Genomic DNA, 24,345 nt, shown 5'->3' with positions numbered 1-24,345 from the left:
GATCATTGGAACGAGAATACATCAACGTTATTAATAGGCGCTGTTTCAAAGAGGATCAGACGTTTGCTTGTTCGGATATGTCCACCAACGGTTTCCGTCGGGTGTGTTTTGCTTTCGCACGCGACGGTACATAAAATATTTGCCCTTCTCAGTTTTCAGAGCAAACCTCGATGAAGGACCGATTAGCCCTGAAAGGTCGTTCAGTCAGTCTCGAGGTGCTTACAAGCTTAATGGATGCCATTTCTACCCATGAGCACGAGTGCAACCAACGAGGGTGAAGAAAATGCTCCCTGAAAATGGCTAATAAGAAAAGAAAGCTCGTTGTTACTGACTAACGTAATCCCATTTGTGTAGCTGGCAAAGACCGAGTGTGACAGGCCGTGGGTCTGTCTGCATCCGTCTGTCTGGCCCTTCTTACTTTGCCTCATTATTAGCACTTTTGGGTGAAGCAGTCCTTGAACTCTCCTACTGAGCCAGTCAAATTGAAAACAACCAAGAACCTTCCTTTCTTCCTTTCTTTCTTTCTTTCTTTTTCATCACTATTCACTTGTTTACATGGCTTTTGAGGTTCAAGAGGAAAGTGAAAACACTCGATCGTACTGCGACGTTGCCTGGTTACAGCGAAACAGGTTTCGTTTCATTTTGTTTTCCTCTTTGTAAGGAGTCGCATGTAATTATTAGTCGGCCAGCAGAAACGCTCACACAGCAGCTTTCCATCGTCGTCGTTATGTGAATTTTCAGCTAGCTTCCGTCTGATCGCTAGCGAATGTTTGAAATTAGCGCTGTATCTACACTCCGTGGACGTCCGAGTCAGAGCCTGCACACTGCTGATGAGCCTTGAGATATCAGACTCGTCTTGGATTTTTTATTTTTTTATTATTATTCTTTTTTTTTCTTTTTTTTTTTTTTAAATTTAAAAATAATACAGGGTTAGTTCAAATTTCTTTACGTAAAGGAAGTCTGGCAGATTCCGTTTTTGCTTTAATAAATTTCAGGCTAATCGCTATCCATCTGTAGTGTGTGTGTGTGTGTGTGTGTGTGTGTGTGTGATACCAAGACATTTCCCTCAATTGAGGTATGAATAGAAATCGCTGGAGTATTTCTCTTATTATTTTTTTTTTCCTTAATGAAACACTGTGCCAATACACACTCTTGAGTAAAAGAACTCCACCCAAACCTTCTACACCCTGTTAGCAAGCTCCGCCCCTTTCTTCCCACCTTCCTGGAGGTGTGGCTGACTGAGCAAGTGCCTATGTAATAACTTCCCTGCTATATGTGCGTGTTCGCTATGTGCTGAAGGAGCTCTGACCTCAGCTTTTAGTGCTTTTTTATAACTTCTCACTGGTGAAATTTTGGACCTGATGCCTCTTCAGGAGTTCTTCTTTTAAGCTGATTTGTGTTGAATCTGTTGAAATGGGTTTCTAGTACGTTCCCGGTGTTCCGCTGTTGTCTGAGACCCCATGTAAGATCAGGAATTATTCCTTAAGAGTTGTTCAGATTCTCGCTAGTTTCAGCAGGCGGTCCTCTCGTGTCTGTGAGAACTCGCTGTGGAATGTTCCAGTACTTTTGCAAAACAGCATCGTATTGTTGTTCTCCGGTTCTGAATGTTGCGTCTGTCTGTGGAAGAAGATAAAACCTGCAGGAAGAGAAACGGTCTTAAGTGTCTTCACCCTTTCCTCCTTCCGTCTCCCTGATTGGGTCATGTTGTAAATTTGACCCCGATTTGAATTGTTTTTCCCCCTCCCCACCTTGTACACATCATCCTTCTGCTTCATCATCCTAAATGTTCCTGTCTGTACATAACCTTATTTATATTTCATTCCTTTCCGCTGCCTTGCTTATTTTATTATTCTTATACATTTGTATAATAAACTGTACTTGGACCATTTTTTCTCTTTTTTTCCCTTTTTTTTTTTTATAAAGTATTAGAATTTTTTCCCATTTTTTTTTAAAAAGTTTGTTATTATTATTATTATTATTATTATTATTATTATTGTCTTAAAATCTTATTTTAATTTGCATCTGTTTTTATAGTGTTATTCAAAATTTTGAATATATGTGTATATAATTATATATATAATAAAAAAAAAATTATATATAATTATATAATGCTAAATGGCCTTTCTAAGCAAGGAACTGTTCCAATCTAATAAAAATGCTTGAGATTTTATCACTGGTTCGAGTCTGAGTGGAATGACTTTGTGTAATTGTGTATGTTTATAAATTTATAATTGAAATAAAATGATCAGTAGTCGTTGTGGTTATCTCAGTAATTAATTTGTCTGCCCTTTTTTGTTGTTGTTGTTTGGTTTATTTGTGGTAGAAACCACAGATTCTACTTGGACAGTATTGTGTTCTTCATAATCCCAGGTTTTAACTAAAAATAGATGATTGATTTGGCCAATTTTTTTAGATCTGGCCCGTCACTTTGTTTCAGGACACTAATCCTTACCTGACTAAGACGTGTCAGGAGGATTCTGCATCTGCTGCCACCATAATGTGGATACACCTGATGTTTTTTAATGAAGGAAATCTGGAGATAGATATATATATATATATATATATATATATATATATATATATATAATATACACACACACATATAAAACGTATGTATGTGTGTATATATATATATATATATATATATATATATATATATATATATATATATATATATATATATATATATATACACACACATAAAACGTGTGTATGTATATATATATATATATATATATATATACACATACACTATATAATGTGTATGTATGTGTATATATATGTACATATACATAAAATGTGTGTATATATGTATGTGTTTATGTATATACAATAAATACAATATATACACGTGTATGTATATATGCATGCATGTGTGTATATATATATAAAGTGTGTATATATGTGTGTTTATGTATGTGTTTATGTATATATAATAAATACAATATATATACACACACGTGTATGTATATATGCATGCATGTGTGTGTATGTGTATATGTGTGTATATATGTATATGTTTATGTATATATAATAAATACAATATATATACACACAATGTGTATGTATATATGCATGCATGTGTGTGTATATATGTGTATATATGTGTGTATATATGTATATGTTTATGTATATATAATAAATACAATATTTATACACACATAATGTGTATGTATATATGCATGCATGTGTGTATATGTGTATATATGTGTGTATATATACATACACACACACACACTTTATGCCATAATGAGTAAATAAAGATGACAGTTGATTAACCCCCAAATGGACAATATTGTGGGCTGTGTGTGGAATCACTGTGGATGCTGTGTAAAGTATTTTTTCTCATGATTAAGCTCGTCGAGTCGAGTGCAGTCAAGCGGCGAGAGTGTTTGGAGAATGCGGAGTAATTAAAGCAAAGTCCCAGCTTTTCATGATCTTTTCTATCTGCAGTATGTGTACAGTGTATGTCCAATTACCGAGACATTTCCCTGTAATGAGCACGTTTGCCCTGCACCTCCAGGGTTGGGGTTTCGAGTCCTGCCTCCGCCCTGTGTGCGTGGAGTTCGCATGTTCTTGATGGTTTCCTCCTCCGGTCCAAAGACATGTTGTAGACTGATTGGCGATGGGTTGGCACCTTGTGCCTTGTGCCCCAGTATTTGTACCCCAAATATTTTGTGATACAGGATTTTTTATTTCCATGAGCTGTAAGCCTTAATCATCAAGAATAAAACGAACAAAAGGTTTGAAACGTTTCACTTTGTGTATTGAATCTAGAATATATGAAAGTCCCACTTTTTGAATTCAATTACAGAAAAGAAAAAAAAAAAAAAAAAACTTTCCCACGATATTCACTTTTTTTTTTTTTTTTTTTGAGATGCACCTGTAGTGGCATCCATTCGAAATGGCTAAACGAGTCAGACTTCTTGTCTGTGTCAGCTACACCGTAGAGGGCGTAGAGATTAGACTCGAACATAACAGAGCATTCCTTTCAAGTTAGGACAGGGGCTGGGGTTTTACTTGTCGCTTTATCAACATTATTTGTATGCGTACTTCCTGCTCCGACTGGTGTGTAAGCTGTGCGTGGGTTAGATTTGGCTAGCAGACAAGGTCGATCCTTTTGTATGACTTTATGTACATGAAATTGCTCCCACACATTCAAAAGAATGCATCTTTTTATGGGCGGTCAGTTTGTCTACGTGGTACGTTTTCGGCATGTGTAATATCGGGTCTGTTTTGAAATGATTATAGAGGCGAATTTTAAAGTGCGAGTCAGTGTGACCTCGTGACTTTGTGCGCGTGTGTCAAACTGGTACTCTGAGCGGATTAGTGCTGTCGGAAGCCTCGGGCGTGTTTAAACACCACTCGAGGGACAGGAACTCAATCGGTGTCTCAGCCAGACGAATTAATCAGCCCTGTAATAGCTCGCGAAACTGTTTCAGATTTGGGTCTTGTCAGGGTCACCGTGTGCTAGTCAAGGTTCAAAGGTCACTGGGCTGAGTTCACCTTGGACAGCTGAGAGGAAATGAGGTGTCTGAAGGGTGGCCAGAAGAGGGCAGTCACACTTATGAAACATTCATAATACGCCCCTGTTTGACCATGATGAATCCGTAAGATGGAGACGGCTTCGACACATGAGCCAGGATACAGTGGATATAAAGAATTTTACAATGTTTTTGTGATGTAAAAAAAAAAATAAATAAATGAAATCGAGATAAATCAGAAGTCAGAATTTTTTCCACTCTCGATGTGAAATGACAGCGTATAAAACGGTGTCTGTTAGTAAGTCCAATAGAAGATCAACGTTTCTGACCAGACCTGAATCCAGACTCCAGACTGAGTGGTGTAATAAACTCCAAATGGGCTTCAACTAAGCATTAGTTTATTATACATTGATGTTGATTATACATGACTATTCATTTTTACATCACAAAAATCTGACAGTTTAAAAGTGGGTAGACTTTTTACATCCACTCTAAAAATCTACATGTTTATTTTTAATATTTAATCTAACTATTAACTTTTAAAACTGTTCGAATAGCTGATACGAATCGTAGCCTTCTCTGTGGTGATTAGAATAATTACGATGATGGCAAAGAAATCCCTTTATATATATATATATATATATATATACATATACATATTGTCATAGTTTATCATTACATTTAGCTATAAATGCATTATTAATTATAATTATTATTTATTATCTTCAATATAAATTATTTGTCCTGTTCGAGACCTTTCGTAACCCCCCCCCCCCCCCCCCCCAATTCTTTTCTGATCTATACACTATATTCATGACGCAGGCTTAAAAATAATCCACATTTGAAATAGTTAGTAGGCCTATATCTGCAAAATGACTCATGCCTATGGAAGTCCTCGTGTTGTTGCACGCCATTCATTGTGTGTGTGTGTGTGTGTGTGTGTGTGTGTGTGTGTGTGTGTGTGTGTGTGTGTGTGTGTGTTTGAGTGCATATATGTATTCGGGCAGCATCTCTCAGGGGGTCAGGGGTGTTTGAAGATGATAATTGGAATCGAGCCGACGTTATGTGTCCCAGTGGAACCCCTCAGACCGTGTGTGTGTGTGTGTGTGTGTGTGTGCTGGGGTATAAAAAGAGAGAAGTATGAAGATGGTCTCAAGCATTGATACTCCAAGACAAGAGCTTCTCAGAGTTCCACATCTCAGAAGATTCAAATCTGAACAAAACACATCAAATAAGGTAAAAGGGTCATATATTTCATCATTTTCCTGATTTTTGATGTCATTTTAGAACATTATAGTGGCATATATTATCTCTGTGTTAATCCTCTCCACCACATTATTTTCTCCTTTTCTGGTTTATATTGTAATCGGTTAATTATTATTATTATTATTTTTAAAGCATTTTCTTAAAATACTGTTATTGTTGTTATGTGTGTGTGTGTGTGTGTGTGTGTGTGTGTGTGTGTTGAGGGGCACTCTGTTCTCCCTGCGCTTTGGGGGTTTCCTCCAGTTTCCTCCCTGGTCCTAAGACAGGCGTTCTAAACAGTGCTGATTGGCATTTCCAAATGGTCCACAGTGTGTGAATGGGTGTGTGTGCGATTGTGCCCTGCGATGAGTTGGCACCCCGTCCAGGGTGTCCTAGATCTCGTGCCCTGAGTTCCCAGGGATAGGCTCCAGGCTCCCTCAGACCCTGTGTAGAATACACGGTACATAAAATGGATCAATGGATATTGTTGCTCTTGTTGTTGTTAAATCAGGACAGTATCCAGGTCTGAGGCACAACTAAACAATAACTGTAACTGTTCTTTTGATGTTATATATATAAATATATATATTCCACAAGAGGAGATTACTTACTATCTGACTTACTTTATTATTAAGATTATTTTATTAATTACCTTTAATATTTCATCGACTGACTGTAAGATCTGTGTGTGTGTGTGTGTGTGTGTGTGTGTAGAGTGATGGTCAGTGTGTGCAGGCTGTTGCTGGTTGCTGCCTTGCTGTTGTGTTTGCAAGCGCAGCTATCTGTTTCTCAACACTGGTCTCATGGCTGGTATCCTGGAGGAAAGAGAGAAATCGACTCTTACAGCTCACCAGAGGTCTCTCTCTCTCTCTCTCTCTCTCACACACACACACGCACACACACACTCACGCATACATGGGCACACACACACACTTGCACCCATGCACACACGCATTTCAGAACAAAGGTTTCTTTGTTATAAAATCTGGCACTTTTTCATAAAACAGCTGTTAACAAAAACATCTGGATTGTGTATTTGCGACACAAGTATTAAAAACACGCTTAAAATCGATCAGTCAAACACACTGATTTACTGAACATAAGCTCACGTGAACGAGATGAATGTAAAGCTCCCTGTAAACGCTCGTATTACTCCCATTTTTTTTTTTTTTTAATTCCATGCAGTTAATTGATTGATTCAGTTACATGTTTGAAATCTAATACGGCTGATCCAGCTCATAAGGATGCACGTGAATATTAAATCGTTTCAGAAACGAGTCAGTGGAAAACGGTTCATTTATCGAGGCTATTCCAGGACAGCAAGGAACTCAAACTATGCTACTACAGTATGTTGACTATGTTGAACCCGGTGTGGATTCGAGTGGCTGTTATGTGCGCCGGTCTTTAAACATTACTGAAATGAGACCGTCCAAGCTGAACATATCACACGGATCTCAGTTTAAGGTTCAAACTGTATCGTACTAGATACAAGTGTATAACAAACAAATATAATACAGCAACAGGAAATAGTAGGTCAGAGCAGAAATATTCACATTCCCTGCTAGTGGTTCTGAAATCTCGCCCTCCTGCTGTGCCTCACCGCTCGGACAGATATCTGGGGAGATTAAACTGTGTGAAGCAGGAGAGTGCAGCTATCTGAGGCCACTGAGAACCAACGTCCTGAAGAGCATCCTGGTGAGAACTCTATCTGTATCGTTTTATTTATCTATTTTTATGAATGTATTAAGAAGCGTTCTACTTCTGAACTTAAAATATAACTATTCATGTTTCCAAACTGTTACAAAGGCACATATTTAATTTCACATGTACAGTGCTGTGAAAAATGTATTTGCTTTGATTTGTGTGTGCGTGTGTGTGTGTGTGTGTGTGTGTATCTCATACGAAATAGTTTTAGATCTTCAAACGAAATACAACAGAAAACAAAAGCAACCTGAGTAAACACACAACACAGTTATTTACTTATTTATTTATTTATTTATTGAAGAAAAAAAAAAGAAAAAAAAAAGGTTATCCAACACCTATCACCCATGTGAAAAACTAATTGCCCCCCTTAAACTTGAAACCTTGTTGTGACATTTTATTTATGAATGTATTAGTAAAGAATAAAGAATTGAATCTCATTTTTTATATATATATATATATCATAAAAAATGTGTATATATATATATATATATATATATATATATATATATATATATATAATCATGCTGTACTCATGCACCTCCAAGTGCATTTTAACTCAAGCCTCTTTGTAAATTGTCTTTATATGACCTTCTTTACATCTGCAAGTACTTTTACTTCCTTCTTTTTTTGATTGTTCTTTCATATTTTTTTTTTGTGTCATTTCCTGACCATGTTGTTCCCCTTATAGCTCGATGCCCTTGCGAAAGAATTCCAAAAGAAGAAGTGAAAACAATCCAATCATGCCCCAGCTTCCTACAGCCTCTTTCTTCGCTGATAACACTGATCTGAACACACACACACATCTGCTCATCCGTGCAGTGTGTCTATTTCTGTTTATGTGGTTTTAGCATCAAGCTTTCTGTCATCTGTGTATGAAGCAGCGAAGTGAAATGCATCATGTGATCATACAATAAAACTTTTATTTTGGTATTCGGTCTCTTTCTGAAGGAATACATGGGACATTCACTACTTTGCCAAATACGTTATTAAAATCGGAGTTAACGGCTCACATCAGCTTGTGTGATTTAGCTGATTTCCTTAACCTGTAAAGCACATTCTGAGCACTTCTTTCAGCTGATGCCCACCATATTAAAAACATACATTACATTGCCTAAAGTATGTGGACACCTGACCATCACCCATTTGTGCTTCTTCTCCAAACTGTTGCCACATAGTTGGAAGCACACAGTTTAGAATGCCTTTGTACTGCGTTACAATTACACTTCACTCGAAGTAAGGGCCCAAATATGTTCCAGTATGGCAATGCCCCTGTGCACAAAGTGAGGTCCATGAAGACATGGTTTGCTGAGTCTGGATCAGAAGGATTCAAGTGGTCTGCACAGAGCCCTGACCTCAACCCCTTTGAACACCACTGGGATGAATTAGAACACCGGGCATCTGTCCGTTTGGGAGTAGATGCCTCTCTCACAGAGTCGTGTGGTTCCACAGAGGTACTGGGGCGTGTTGGTCCCGGTGTAAGGTTACGACACATCAACCAGCTGAAGATTAGGGCGGTCCATCTTGGCCTGAAGTGTCAGCTGACACCAATTGCCCGTCCACGCATAATGTTCTGACAGTCAATTCAATTCAATTCAATTCAATTTTATTTGTATAGCGCTTTTTACAATAGACATTGTCTCAAAGCAGCTTTACAGAGATATCAACACGGTATACAGATATTAAAGGTGTGAATTTATCCCAACTGAGCAAGCCACTGAGTGGCGACGGTGGTGAGGAAAAACTCCCTAAGATGTTTTAAGAGGAAGAAACCTTGAGAGGAACCTGACTCAGAAGGGAACCCATCCTCATCTGGGTAACAACAGATAGTCTGAAAAAGTTCATTATGGATTTATATGAAGTCTGTATGGCCTTAGGAGCAGCCGTAGTCCCAGCAGTCTGGAATTAGAGAAGATTTGAGCTCCATCCAGAGGCAGAAAGGATCTGGATCTCTAGTATCTCCATAAATTCGTGTGGGGCTCGGCGAAAGGAGAGAGGGAGAAAAAAGATTATTATGACTGCGAAGTAGTAGAACAGAATCTAGTCAGGGTAGGCTTGAGTAAACAAATACGTTTTAAGCCTAGACTTAAACACTGAGACTGTGTCTGAGTCCCGAACACTAATAGGAAGACTGTTCCATAACTGTGGGGCTCTATAAGAGAAAGCTCTCCCCCCTGCTGTAGCCTTCACTATTCGAGGTACCGTCAAATAGCCTGCATCTTTTGATCTAAGTAGACGTGGCAGATCATAGAAAACCAAAAGGTCGCTTAGATATTGTGGCGCGAGACCATTTAGTGCTTTATAGGCTAATAAAAGTATTTTATAGTCAATGCGAGATTTTACTGGGAGCCAATGCAGTATTGATAATATCGGTGTGATATGGTCGTATCTTCTAGTTCTAGTTAGGACTCTAGCAGCTGCATTCTGGACTAACTGGAGTTTGTTTATGCTCCTACTGGAACATCCAGACAGTAAGGCATTACAGTAATCTAGTCTAGAGGTGACGAATGCATGAACTAGTATTTCCGCATCATATAGTGACAATACGTTTCTTATTTTAGAAATATTTCTGAGATGAAACAAAGCTATCCTAGTAATATTATCTACATGAGCAGTCAGCTACAGTCACTTCCAAAACTATTGGAATGACAAGGCCATTTAATTTCTTTTTGCTGTAGACTGAAGATGTTCAGACATACTGAGATCAAGAGATCGAAAGAAGCAGTGGCTGTTTAGTGGTTAAGGCTCTGGGTTACTGATCGGAAGGGCGGGGGTGTCAAACTGCCAAACTGCCACTGTTGGGCCCTTGAGCAAAGCCCTTAACCCTCTCTATTCCAGGGGGCGCTGTATCATGGCCGACCCTGTGAGAGTTTAGAATTTCAGCTTTTATTTCCTGGCATTTATATTATATATATATATATATATATATATATATATATGTGTGTGTGTGTGTGTGTGTGTGTGTGTGTGTTAAACAACATAGCACATTTTGTATCAGACAACCCAATTTGTAGGTGAGCAAGCAAAAATATCGGAACATGTGACTGACAGGTGTTTCTTTTTTACTCAGGTGTGTCCTGTTAGATTGATTTTTGAAAACAATAAATAAGTAAATATATACTCTTGGGTTAGCGTTCAGTTTCACCTGTGAAGACTGTATTTGTTGTTAAAAAGGATAAGCCACGAACTTATTTTGGGAGAAAATAAACTGAGAAAGGACGCAAACATTGGGCATAAGCAATACAATTTGGAATGTCCTGTTAATGATGTTGGTGATGTCACTGACTATTGTTTTTGGGGTTTTTCTTCACAGCTCTCAGAATTTTTTTGTCCTGAGAGCGGTTGGTGTATTCCTTGGCCGACCCATTCGGTGTCTGTTGCTCACTACACCAGTGGTTTCTTGCTTTCTTTTTTTTTTCTTTTAAAAATCATGAACGTGAAAATGGAAAACAAGTGAATTGAAAATGTTCTCGAATAGGTCTTATTATGGAATTATTATACAAGAAATACTAATTTACTGAACCTATTTCTAGACATTTTATATTCATTTCAACATTTCTGTGATTTTACTCTATGGACAGATGAATTTGCTTTCTGAAAATAAATCCTTAAAATGAGCAAAATATTGTATTCATAGTTTCTTCATATTATGAGATTATTATTTTTTTTTTACCCCAAAATATGTACTTTGAACTGTTGTGGATAAAAAATGTCATAAAATAAACATAAGGGAGACCTAGCATCCAGCAAAAGGGAGAAGAAGAAAAGACGGGCACCTAGACACATAGAAGCGGGATTAGGTGGACATTGACAAATTGGAATTACACTTTAAAGATCTTTAAGAGCAGTAATAGTCAAAAAAGTCAAAAAGAGCTATACGAGCTGAGCTGAGGAGGGCTAATACACACACACACACACACACACACACACACACACACACACACACACGCTCGTACAGTCAAGGGCGGGCAAGTAGACATAACACACACACACACACACAATCTCTCTCTCACACATACTATTATAACTTTATAAGAATAATAAAAAGGAATATTAAGATATTATAAAGGTAATGTCTTATAATAAAAAGTATATATATACTTTTTACAAAAATGCTATTAAGCATATATAATAAGAGATATAGAGTAAATCTGAAAATAAAAACTAGAAATACAGGGAAAATATAACTTACTCATGATTCCGATGGTGAAGATTCTCGTCTCGCATGGAAGGCCTCAATTTTAAGAGAACCATGAAGAGAGCCAGTTATAATCAAACTGCCCCCCCCCCCCCCCCCTCGAGATAACGATAAGACCGAGGTCCCTACCGGTTGTTTAGTCTTGTCTATGTCATCTAATTTCCCTTAGGTAATTGAAAAGTGAAGTTTCTGATGCCCTAAGGTAACTGAAAAATGAAGTTTCTGATCCTCTGGGTAACTGAAAAATGAAGTTTCTGATCCTCTGAGTAACTAGAAACGCTGGGTTTTTATTTTCTGGGTTATTAGAAATGCCTGGGTTCTGATTTTATGTGTAAATTAAAACCCCTGGTTTCAATTCTATGTGTAAGTGAAATAGCCCTTTTCTGGAACATAAGAGTAAGGTAAATGAGCTCTTTTTTAACCCTATTGGTAGTGAGATCATAGTCTTCTTGAAACATCTGGGTTATTTAGTGTGTAAATACAGTATAAATACTGGAGCTTAAGCTCAGGGTATTGGGATCACTTCTGAGAATTCTCATCGGTGTGGATCTCGTGTGGTGGAATGGAACAATAAAGCTGGACCCTTGCTTCTTCTCACTCACGGCTGGTGTATTTTTTTCTATCTCCAACTGGGCTCAGACGTAGATGTGAGTATTGGCTTCTATGTTGAATTTTAAGTGTTTTTGGGTAATAGGCTAAATTTGAGCCAACAGAACCTATCTACGGTGTTTTAAGCAATCATATTAATTTGAAGTAAACTTATTCTGTTGACAGCTATTTTTGCTGCTTTCTTTGAACTAAATGCTCAGGAAAATGATCTGACAATAGAATGATCATTTCAAGCTTGAGAAAAAAAAATAATAAAAAAATGGAACCTTCAAACAGTCACAAATGATGTACGACAGTATGTGTACGCACTCTCATACAGCTGTCTTTCCATCTCTTCTTCTTGCTTAGATCATGGTGGATCTGCTGAACAGTTTGTTCACATAGTAATGTAACTTCTCCTTCAGAGTTATTTGTTTGTTGCTGCTTTCCACACTCCTTGCCATCTAACTGACTGCCAGGCCTGTGGTACAGTGCGTTGCCAAGCACCGTTCATTGCCGAGTCTGCCACTTTAGCCAAATCGAACATACTACATTACACTTTGCCTGCAGTTGTTTTTTAAAAACGTTTTTCAGGTAGGTCCTCTGTGTTTTCCACATCCTGCTACCCGTATTACTGGGTGGGCCTGTGGCTACATACCACCTCACTGCTAGCAGTTTATGCCCAAGTTTTGTTAACTCTGTCATCTCTGCCAGGGTCGCTCCCTGGGCCTCAGCAGAAGAGGCCCTTGGTGAGGAGAGCACTCGATTCAGAAGCACAGACCTGCCTTGCCGCACTTTTCAGGTCACCACAACCTAGTTCAATGTTCCAGTTCTGTTGTCCATCAAATCAATGAATTGTATACTGCACCGATGTGTACACTGACATTTGATAACTGGAAAAACATCACCTGGTCTTTTTTCAATCTTCAACAGCGCAGTTTTGGCGAGTCTGTGCTCACTGTAGATTCAGATTCTTGTTCTTGGCTGACAGGCGTGGAACCTAATATGGTCTCCTGCTCTTGGAGCCCAAACACCAGGTTTGGCATGTTGTGCATTCCAAGATGCTTTTCTGCTCACCATGTTTGTAAAGAGTGGCTATTTGAGTTATTATTGCCAATCCTGTTAGATCGAACCAATCTGGCCATTCTCCTCTGACTTATTAGGTACCATTAATGTAAAAGAAATAAATAGGTATAGACTTACACATTTAGGCTGCCTTTGTTTTTGTTTTTTTTAAACAAATTGCCTTTAAACGATTTATCTGCATTTCTTTTTTCATTCTGCCTCACTATTTTTTTCCACTCTGAGGAGTAGTTGCTATCATTCAGCACATGTATACAACCCAATATTAATAAAAATGGGTGGTATACATGTGCTGTATATGATTATAACTACTCTGATGTTCACATCAGCCATCAGAATGGAGAAAAAGTGTGAGCTTGGTGATAGTGGCATAGTTGTTGGTACCAGCTGGGCTAGTTTGAATATTTCTAAAACTGTTGTGTGGGAAATTCCCAGGAGATCGACAGTCTCTAGAGCTTACTCAGAATAGTGCAATAAAGAAAAAAAAAAACATGCAGTGAGCGACAGTTCTGGGGTGGAAACCTCTGAGAGAGGGTCAACGGAGAATGGCCAGACTGGTTCCAGCTCACTGAAAGACTACGGTATGTCAGATAACCACTCTGTACAATTTGGGTGGGCAAAAAAAAAAAAAAAAAAAACAGCTCAGAATGCACAACACGTCGAACCTTGAGGCAGATGGGATACAACAGCAGAAGACCACGTCGGGTTCCTCTTCTTTCAGCCAAGAACAGAAAGTCGAGGCTGCAGTGGGCACAGGATCACCAACACTGGACAGCTGAAGACTGGAAAAACGTAGCCTGGTCTGATGAATCTCGGGTTTCTGCTGAGGCACACCGATGGTAGGGTCAGAATTTGGCACCAACAGCATGAATCCATGGACATAACCTGGCTCGTGTCAGCGGTCCAGGCTGGTGGAGGTGGTGTAATGGTGTGGGGAATGTTTTCCATACTACAATCAATCATCTCTTGAATGCCACAGCATTTTGTTTGCATATTGTCTGCTGGCCATGCGCATCCCTTCCAGATATTAAGGTATTAGATATTACAAATTATTAATGCAACTGGTAAAGTTTATACACCGTTAAGCTAAATTAGCTAGCTATGTTAAACGTATTGAAATGACTTTCTCAATAAGTACTGTGATTTGTAGTAAAAACACATCCAAGATAATACTGTAGCTCGAGTGTTTAGCGTTAATAACACTCTACAGTTTCGTTTTCAGCAGGTCTGAGTAAAGTTCACATCTCCGCGTCGCTGATGAAGGGAAAGTTTTGGACGAAATGCTTTTCTTTTATTAGTAGCCCCTAGGATGGTGTCAGTGTCGGTGTCAGTCTCAAACGCAGCCCACAGAAGATAGAAAGAAACCCGAGACCCGAAAGGGAGAGAGAGAGGGAGGGAGAGAGAGAGGGAGTGAGAGAGAGAGAAAGAGTGTGTGTGTGTGAGAGAGAGAGAGACAGAGAGAGTAAGTGAGTGAGAGAGAGAGAGAGAGAGAGTGAGTGAGAGAGAGAGCGCGTGAGTGAGAGAGAGAGAGAGCGCGTGAGTGAGTGTGTGTGTGAGAGAGAGATGGAGTGAGAGAGAGAGAGAGAGAGAGTGAGAGGGAGTGAGTGAGAGAGAGAGAAAGTGAGTGAGTGTGTGTGTGAGAGAGAGATGGAGTGAGAGAGAGAGGGAGAGAGAGTGAGAGAGAGAGAGAGAGAGATAGCACTGTAAAGTAACAGGGAAACATGAAGCAGTTCAGATCCGCTAGTTGTAGTTGTTCAGTATTTTGGACTCTGTGTTGGTTTTAGGCTTCAGGAAAAAAAAAGGGAGAAAAAAAAGGCTGAAGTTTGCAAACTTTTCTCTCGCGTGGATTTAAAGCCGGATCGATTCCCTCAGGAACGGTAAATTCATTTCCACTTCACTTTCTTTAACGGTTACAAAGCAGACTTTTACTGTCCTTATGTAACGCTAGCATGTTCTAGCATGTTCTAGCTCTGACTACATCAGTTGTCTTATTAACTTAACTATAGTGTAGTATTTTTTTTTTTTTTTTTAATTTTTGTAATATTTATTAATTATATATTTTTTATTATTTTTACTTTAAATGAAATGTCTTGAATTGTCAGAGTGATTTGCTTGAGTTGAGCACTGCACTCTGGTCAGGTCAAATGGGTTTTTATTGTCATTCCTCTGTACAGCTTGTATACAGTACACTGGGAAGAAATGACGTTTCTCCAGGACTTTGGTGCAACACATTACAGTAAGCAAATAGGCAGATACATACAGAATCTAATCTGATTCCCTTTGAATCTCATTTATAAACTCGTCACAGAAGTGACTTGAAAAAGACAAAGCGCTCACTGTGCTATCACAAACATTGGAATAACTGACATAAACTCATAAACTGACAAAAACATGAACTGTTACTTTCCACACTGCTGGACTCTCAAACATGCTCCATTTATACCTTTAACGTGTAGTGTACTTTTAAAACTTTACTCTAAAAACTTTTTAAAGTTACACTGTATCCGTGTTTCCAAGTGAAATATAGCTAATAAATATAACAATAACAACAACAACAAAAAAAAAACCCAGGATACTAACCGTTACTAACTTATACTAACCGGTATTAACCGGTACTAATCTGTACTAACCTGTGACAAGTTGAGGTAAAAGGGGAAAGTTGGCTGGCGAAGAGCTTCTTTAGGTTTAGGGTCTCTAGTTGTTTTTGATCTTTTCCAATAAAAATAATAAATGTTCAAATTCATAATCGCATCTTCCTGTATTTTTCATCGCTTGAAAAATGGGTGGGTTCAAACAAACGCTGCCATGTTCTAAGCCATTTAACACACATCAGGAAATGAAAGCTTACATAAGCTTATATATAGTCTTATATTCATCTTTTGATCTGTAAACACGAATGTCTTTAGTGTATAGCAAGACCAACAGACTTGGCCTCGCCGTCCCAATAGTTTCAGAGAGGATTGTCTGTCCCTAAGAATAATATTCTTTGAGGCTATTCGGCATTCATTTAAACCTTCAGGCTAGTAGAAGAAAAAGGGACAGCGTGACGTGAGCATCATTTAAACCACTCGAGCGCTTGAAGTCAGAGAAGGTTTGGGAATTTAGCCCGATGGGTTAACTGGTGCCTGTGGTATGTGTATTGCTTTATTTGAGGTAAACTCATAACTTGTGCTCTGTTGATTATACATATCCTGTTTAGTCTGGTATTCGAGAGAAGGGAAAGAAAACCGATTTTAAATGACTTTTTCATGAACATACAGTTTTTTTTTTTTTTTTTTATCCTTCAGAATGAAAAGCTGCATCAGACACCTCAACCACAGAAGGGCTTTGCTTTACCTCTTTTCGTCAATATTGATATTCTGTGCTCTGATCAGATATGTAAGGATTACCAATGATAATAACATCATCAAATCCAGACAAGTCAGAGGGCAAACAGATACGCAGTGGCGTCTTACTGAACAACATGGAATCAACTGTTTGGATATTTACAACATGGACCCTGTTGCTTTGGGCAAGTCTTTGGAACTCAGAAGGAAAGTCCCTCCCATTCCAGCCGACAAGAGCGTCGTGAATGCAACTTTGGACTGTGGACAATTCTTGGCATCAAGAGGTTACAATGTCCAGATATCTGAGCAGGAGAGCGATTTTCCACTCGCGTTCTCGCTGGTGGTGCACAAAGACGCGCACATGGTGGAGCGTCTCCTGCGCGCCATTTATGCGCCACACAACATTTACTGCATCCACTATGACCTGAAATCGTCGTCGGATTTCACAGAAGCCATACGTGGTCTGGCACACTGCCTTCCCAATGTATTCGTGGCTTCACGGTTAGAGGCGGTACAGTACGGCGGCATCTCACGCCTCCGTGCTGACCTCAACTGCCTTTCTGATCTCCTAAGCTCCGAGATCCGCTGGAGATATGCCATTAACCTGTGTGGCCAGGATTTCCCACTGCGTTCCAATGCCGAGCTTGTATTCGAGCTCAAGGCCCTAAAAGGTACGAACATGCTCGAGACGATCCGACCCAGCAAATTAAAACAGCAGCGCTACACGAACCACTTCGAGCTCAAAGACGAGCAAGCGAAGTATCATGCTTTTCCAGTCAAAACAGCGCAGAAGAAACAGCCTCCACCTCATGATATCGAGATCTTCGTGGGCAGCGCTTACTTCGTTCTCTCCCGAGAGTTTGTAAACTTTGTGCACTGGAGTCCTCAGGTAAAAGACTTTCTGGCTTGGTGCGAGGACACGTATTCACCTGACGAACATTTCTGGGCCAGCTTGATTCGCGTCCCTGGAGTCCCCGGTGAGATCAAAAGGTCTGACCCAGACATTTCAGACTTGATGAGCAGAACACGTCTGGTCAAGTGGCAGTACCTGGAGGAGAAGCTTTATCCGAAATGCACAGGAGTACACGTACACAGCGTGTGCATTTATGGTGCTGCCGAGCTCCGGTGGCTCCTCAACGATGGGCACTGGTTTGCCAATAAGTTTGATCTGAAGGTAGATCCTGTGGTCATTGAATGTCTCGAAAAGAACTTGACCGAGAGACACAGAGCAATAGTTACACCACAGTAACTGCTTGGGTATTTACTCAGAGACTAATTTTCTGTTAATAAACAAAACAGCTGTTCCTCTACGAACTGGTTCTGCTACACGAACATTTTTAACATCATACGAATGTGCTGATTTGTCTGACTCTGGAAAAAAAAAAAAATGTTTAAGCTGGAGATTTGGTTCAAGATTTATTTATTTAATTCAGGATACTCAAATGCCTTTGGGACCATGGTGCCACATGTAAAGCAATATAAGTCTCAGTATACAATAGTGCAAATTAAACATCAGATCTATAATGCATTACGGCTGGATCCGATCTCAGCAATGGCACGCGCCATTTAAAACTCGGCATAAAGCGTGCGTGGTTTGGTCCATGACTTAAAAACAAATGAAATCCAAGTATAACATTTTCAGTGTCCACTCAGAACTGGAAAACGCTGACAGTGATGTGCCAGTGTGTTGTGTCTAATCCTGTACTGTTTATTTTCATCAGCTGAGATCCGTTAGCTCCACCAGTGTTCAGTTACTCTGTAGGGCGTGCTCAGACAGTATGCTCGAAAAGTTTGAGTCATGTGGGTGTAGTCCTCACTGAACGTGACAAAACGGTATTTTCACGCTGTTTACGGCACAACAAATGGGCTGTTGTGGTATCAATCCTTCAACGAAATGCATGTGCATTCTGGTCCTTAGCATTGAAGTTAATTGAAGAGAACTGTAAATAAAATGTAAATGAAGTAGTGTGCTCTACTGGATGCACACTGGATTTATATTATGGGCAATAATGCAGTGAGATACCGAGGCTATACAGACAATATAGTGAACAGGCAAGCAATCTAGACACAGCAATAACTTCCAACAACGTATAATGCACCGACGGCGTTATCTCGGCGCTCAGCCGAGAGCACATCATTAACGTTAGCCATAAATGATAAAAGCTAAAATGTTATTAGGGCGATTACAATTTAAATCTATCTGAATATCCCATATACACAGTGTGTATAAATTCAGTTTCAGCTTTCAGTCATTAAGAACACACTGTTTTGGAGTTAATAAAGGACTGCTGCTTGAAAACATGAGCAGTTCCTGGCAGATCGTAAACTTTTGTATGTGACTGTGTAACTGTATATGAATGTATGTGACTGTATGTGACTGTGTAACTGTATGTGACTGTGTAACTGTATGTGACTGTATGTGACTGTGTAACTGTATGTGACTGTAACTGTATATGAATGTATGTGACTGTATGTGACTGTGTAACTGTATGTGACTGTGTAACTGTATGTGACTGTGTAACTGTATGTGACTGTATGTGACTGTGTAACTGTATGTGACTGTAACTGTATATGAATGTATGTGACTGTATGTGACTGTGTAACTGTATGTGACTGTGTAACTGTATGTGACTGTATGTGACTGTGTAACTGTATGTGACTGTAACTGTATATGAATGTATGTGACTGTATGTGACTGTGTAACTGTATGTGACTGCACGTTAACTGTATGTGACTGTAACTGTATATGAATGTATGTGACTGTATGTGACTGTAACTGTATGTGACTGTATGTGACTGTAACTGTATGTGACTGTGTAACTGTATGTGACTAACTGTATATGAATGTATGTGACTGTGTAACTGTACATGAACTGTATGTGACTGTAACTGTATGTGACTGTATGTGACTGTACGTGAACTGTATGTGATTATGTATGAGCTGTTTTATATACCAGTGTGGATTTTTCAGAGCTCTTTTTCTATGCTTTGGTCTTGGTTGTGGCCTTTTTTTCTCAGCGTTTCTGTTCATAAACTGTTTTATGTGTGGTGACATATTTGGCATTGGCTTCTTGGCTTCATATGACATTTTTCAGGGGCCTAATCATAGATTATAGGCCTGTAGAAACACTTGGTCATTGTGGACATTATTCAGTACTACTTTTTTTTTTTTAAACCTAGTCATGTTTTTTGTTAATTAAAAAAAAAAAAAAATCTTACGTAAGGTAGAGGTAATTGCAATTTGTTAACCCTTGCGTGGCCTTCACTTTTCGCTCCTACTGGGGGTTATAACCGGGGACGTAACTGAGGGTTTAAAACACTACAGACATCCGAATATCACAATTACACGGTATATCATTACCGTGCATATATGCTCTATTCACTAAATTACAAACCATAAACGATGAGAGAATTTGTAGCATAAATCATGTTCTTCTTCTAAAACGGTTTTCATCGATGGTCTTTTGATCATTATTGTGCTAAACCGTTACTCGAAATTTTTTATCTCTTTCTTATGTTTCAAATTAGAATCGGCTATGGCAAAAAAATAAATAAATAAATAAAAAAAAGCCAGCTATAAATATACAGAAAACACAAAAGTACATGAAAATGAAAAAAATAAAAATAAAAAATTCATTTATACATTAAAAAATAAAAATAAAACTTGAAACACATCCTTTTAAAAGTAACATTAGATAAACCAGAACAGTGTGTGCATTCATGACTACAGTAGACAAACAAGAATAATAAACTAGAGGAGTGAAAAAACAAAACACGATCAAATGTACACGTCTGTCTGCACAGCACTCGGTTGCAGTTGGTACATGGACAAGGTTTATTGACCTTTTTTGGTAAACACTCCTTGCAACACTTCCGCTGTTTTGCTGTCCGGCTATAATTTATGTCCACACTTGTGTTTTAGGCACCGGAAGTGGTGGCTGTCTGAAAGGATGGGTACCGAAATCTAGTTTCAAACTGGCCCCGGTGCTAAATGATGAAAGACCGTAGTATCGATAAGCTCTGACGTTATCGGTTCTGCTTTCGGTTCTGGAGAAATTAAGAAAATCCATCCATCCATACATCTTCTATACCGCTTTATCCTTTCTTCAGGGTGACGGGGAAACCTGGAGTCTATCCCAGGGAGTATCGGGGACAAGGCGGGGTACACCCTGGACAGGGTGCCAGTCCATCGCAGGGCACACTCACATACACACTCACACACCCATTCATACACTACGGACACTTTAGACACGCAAATCAGCCTACCATGCACGTCTTTGGACTGGCGGAGGAAACCGGAGTACCCGGAGGAAACCCCCGCAGCACGGGGAGAACACGCAAACTCCGCACACACAGGGCCACGGTGGGAATCGAACCCCCGACCCTGCAGGTGTGAGGCGAACGTGCTTACCACTTATTTATTTTCTTATAATAATTTATTATTGCTAATAAACGTTATCGTGCGCATTTTATGTGCACGCACGCACGACACGAAAGTTCCCGCTTAATACACAGAGTGACGATGGTGGTGAGAGCAGTGTGGCAGATAACCCCGTTGCTACATGTGCAACAAGATTTTTGCTTGTAAGGGCAGAAACACAAACAATCTGTCAAAGCATCTTTCAAAACTGCCTTATGTGCAGACAGAGATATGCAACGTTTCTGGTGTCTGGTTCCCCACCTACATCAGTCACGTACGCATGCTAGGAGCTAGCGGCATGTGTGTATGCTAACAGCACACACATTTAACAACAAAAAAATGACAGAACATTTCAATTTTCCAGAAATAAGTAAGTAATAATTGCGCGCGAGAGAGAGAGAGAGCGCGAGAGAGCGAGAGAGAGAGAGAGAGAGAGAGAGAGAGCGAGCGAGAGAGAGCGCGAGCATGTGTGATTGCAGTAATGAGACAGAAAAGCTGTTACTAGGCTCTAAAATGACGTTTTATTAGCAACAGAGGCTTGAGATGGGAGTGAATCCACACACTAGATCAGATTGTTATTTCAATAGGAAATATGGCCAGTCTGAATGCCTCTCTAGAGACTGACCTCAACTTCAGCCTTCTCGAAATAGCAGGAGGTCATCAGACTCCCATTTTCGACATTCTCAGCAACTCAACATAAAAAGGAAACTCATGGCTTTGCAGTTCTCTGTACACTATACATGTAAATAATCATGGGGGTGTAAGGGTGAATCTTGACTTTACTGATGCATCCTGAGTCATTTCATGACGACTTTCTTGGAAACACTGGGCGTTAGGAAAGCTACGGTATTTCTTACACTGGCAAGCCAGAATATACGCCCTCAGTCCTGGTCAGCTCCCAAAGCCAATCTTTCATGACTTAGACTTGGTCAGAGTACAACACTGCGAAGTAAGAGAGAAGTTAGGTTCAGTATTCCACCAATATCAGAGATTCTTTTGCAAGCAATGTGAGGCTGAAATCCAGCATGTATGACTTTCAGCGTATAACAGTTCATCTCTCAACCAGTTTATTTTGTGAGATTATATGATTTGACAGCACTACCTATGGCTCCATGTGTAGATATGAATAATGACCAGAAACACCGAAAGATCCTTAACTACTACACCCAGTCCTTCATGTTGAATAGGAATTAGAACGGTCAGCATTTGACTACGATGACCCCGTGAAGAAGGCGGACAACGCTGGAATGTTTTGCCACGGTTGTGGTATGTGGGACATGTAGAAAGAAAGCTATTAAGCATTTGTATTTGCCGCATACTCACTCGCTACTCCTTAGCGAATTTACTGGAGTAAAAGTGAATCTATGTCTTTACCTTACAGTCCACATGTTCATGATTTCCGTTAACATGTGGCTAAACTAAAAGGATTCATCCTCCTTACATGAGCAAAATGACGAATTTCTATGAACACTGACTGAGCAGTTTATTAGGAACACCTGCACACCTTCACATCCATGGAATTATCTGATCAGACAATTATGTTTTAGCAGTGCAGTGTATGAAATCGAACATATACGGGACGGCAGCTTCGGGTGACGTTCACATCAACCGTCAGAATGTGGGAAAAGTATGATCTCAGTGATCTCGTCCGTGGTATGATTGTCGGTGCCAAAAAAAACATCCAGCGAGCCGAAGTTCTGGGGGAAGAATCGCCTTGTTTATGAGAGAGGTCAACGGAGAATGGGCAGATTGGCTCCAGCTGACAGAAGGGCTAGAGTAACTCGGATAATCCCTATGTCCAATTGTGGTGAGCAGAAAAGCTGCTCAGAATGCCCAACGATGGATGGTTTACAACAGCAGAAGACCACGTCAGGTTCCACTGTCGTCAGCCAAGAACAGAAAGCTGAGGCTGGACAACACTGGACAGCTGAAGACTGGAAAAACGTGGTCTGATGCATCTCAGTTTCTGCTGAGGCACACAGATGGTAGGTTCAGATTTTGGCTCCGACGGCATGAATCCATGGACCCGACCTGCCTCGTGTCGACGCTCCAGGCTGGTGGAGGTAGTGTAATAGTGTGGGGAATGTTTTCTAGGCACACTTTGGGCCCGTTAATACCATCGCTCGAACGCCACCGCCTATATGGAGTATTGTCGCTGATCACGTGCGTCCTTTCACGGTCACAATTTACCATCTTCTAATGGCTACGTCTAGCATGATAACACACCATGTCACAAAGCAAAAAGTCATCTCAAACTGGTTTCATGAGCGTTCAATGTTCTTCAACGGTCACCGGATCTGAATCCCAATAGAACACCTTCTGGATGTGGAACAGAGAGAGAGAGAGAGAGAGTATGAAAGTGCACCGGAAAAATCTGCAGGATGTCGACATGGACCAGAATCTCAACGGAATGCTTCCAAAATCTTGGGGAATTCGTGCCACAAAGACTTGAGGCTGTTTTGAAAGCAAAATGGAGGCTGTACTCAGTATTTTATTAGTTCCTATGATCCCAATGATCTCCAACAAGCATACACCGTGCAGTCATAAAAGCTGGCTTTAGTACATCTAGGAAAATATGCTAAATAAAAGCGACATTGGTCACTTAAGAGGATCATCATATTATCACGAATGTTCACCTGGCAGACGGGAACTAACGACCCGTTAGATAAACTTCCTTTTCATTTCTAAGAATGCGATTGTGGTGCGGTGTGACAACTCTTCAAATGTCACACAAGCACTGGAGCATGAAATACAGGAAAAGGGGGTATCTTTTCCTGTATCTGGAGTATGAGTTAGAGGATATCCGGCTATTGTCCACATTTTGAAGCTCATTTGTGCAGCTCGGTACACCACTTTATGACCTCATGATTTTAAATATATATATATATTTTTGGATGTGTGTGGAAGATCAGCAACGTGTTCGGATGTGTTTATACTGAAGAGTTGTTGAACAAAGCATATCTAAGCCATTTTCTCACACGTAATACTGCTTTCTGCGTCGTTTATGCTCGGGTAAAGCACACTACGCCTAACTTAATTCCTGCAAAGAAGAGTAAATTGTTTGTAAAACTTAAAAAACAAAAGAACACTAATTTTCCCTAACCTTCCCCAGGTTCACACTGGACGTGCTGTGCTTACACTTCAGCACTAAACTCGATTTGTATTGCCATTTAGAGAGGGGTTAATGTGTAAACATGGCCGGTAGCCTAACCGTTTTCACACAATAAGGGTCTGCGTTCGAGTCTTTATGTGGTGGCAAAACTACCATGCCAACATCCATGACAGTCGTGGTCATTACAA

At 39.7% G+C, this 24,345-nt stretch overlaps 3 protein-coding genes across 12 annotated transcripts in view; all 3 read left to right on the top strand.

Annotated features, from left to right (window-relative positions):
- Positions 1 to 2,505, top strand: part of ptpra (protein tyrosine phosphatase receptor type A) — a 35,828-nt gene extending 33,323 nt beyond the window's left edge. For all 5 annotated transcript variants that reach the window (XM_053648673.1, XM_053648674.1, XM_053648671.1 and 2 more), the window contains one exon: positions 1 to 2,505. This exon is cut by the window's left edge and continues 1,029 nt beyond it. The gene's annotated coding sequence lies outside the window, so the exon portion shown is untranslated.
- Positions 2,506 to 5,344: 2,839 nt separating this feature from the next.
- On the top strand, positions 5,345 to 8,431 carry gnrh2 (gonadotropin-releasing hormone 2). The gene is made up of 4 exons (XM_053649304.1): positions 5,345 to 5,720; positions 6,444 to 6,585; positions 7,341 to 7,424; positions 8,122 to 8,431. The coding sequence occupies exons 2-4, from the start codon at positions 6,448 to 6,450 to the stop codon at positions 8,158 to 8,160; spliced, it is 261 nt and encodes an 86-aa protein (XP_053505279.1). The 5' UTR covers positions 5,345 to 5,720; positions 6,444 to 6,447; the 3' UTR covers positions 8,161 to 8,431.
- Positions 8,432 to 11,775: 3,344 nt separating this feature from the next.
- Positions 11,776 to 19,677, top strand: gcnt4b.2 (glucosaminyl (N-acetyl) transferase 4b, tandem duplicate 2). 6 transcript variants are annotated; one of them, XM_053649300.1, is made up of 3 exons: positions 14,341 to 15,176; positions 15,474 to 15,535; positions 16,587 to 19,677. In XM_053649300.1, the coding sequence occupies exon 3, from the start codon at positions 16,588 to 16,590 to the stop codon at positions 17,872 to 17,874; it is 1,287 nt and encodes a 428-aa protein (XP_053505275.1). In that variant the 5' UTR covers positions 14,341 to 15,176; positions 15,474 to 15,535; position 16,587; the 3' UTR covers positions 17,875 to 19,677. The 6 variants fall into 6 exon arrangements, with proteins under 6 accessions (XP_053505277.1, XP_053505273.1, XP_053505275.1 ...); XM_053649302.1 differs by lacking the exons at positions 14,341 to 15,176; positions 15,474 to 15,535 and adding an exon at positions 11,776 to 12,275; XM_053649298.1 differs by lacking the exons at positions 14,341 to 15,176; positions 15,474 to 15,535 and adding an exon at positions 13,761 to 14,331.
- Positions 19,678 to 24,345: the final 4,668 nt, after the last annotated feature.

The sequence above is a fragment of the Ictalurus furcatus genome, chromosome 18 (assembly GCF_023375685.1).
Source record: "Ictalurus furcatus strain D&B chromosome 18, Billie_1.0, whole genome shotgun sequence".
NCBI lineage: Eukaryota > Metazoa > Chordata > Actinopteri > Siluriformes > Ictaluridae > Ictalurus > Ictalurus furcatus.
Note: the sequence above shows the minus strand (reverse complement) of the source record. Positions and strands in the feature narration are given on the sequence as shown.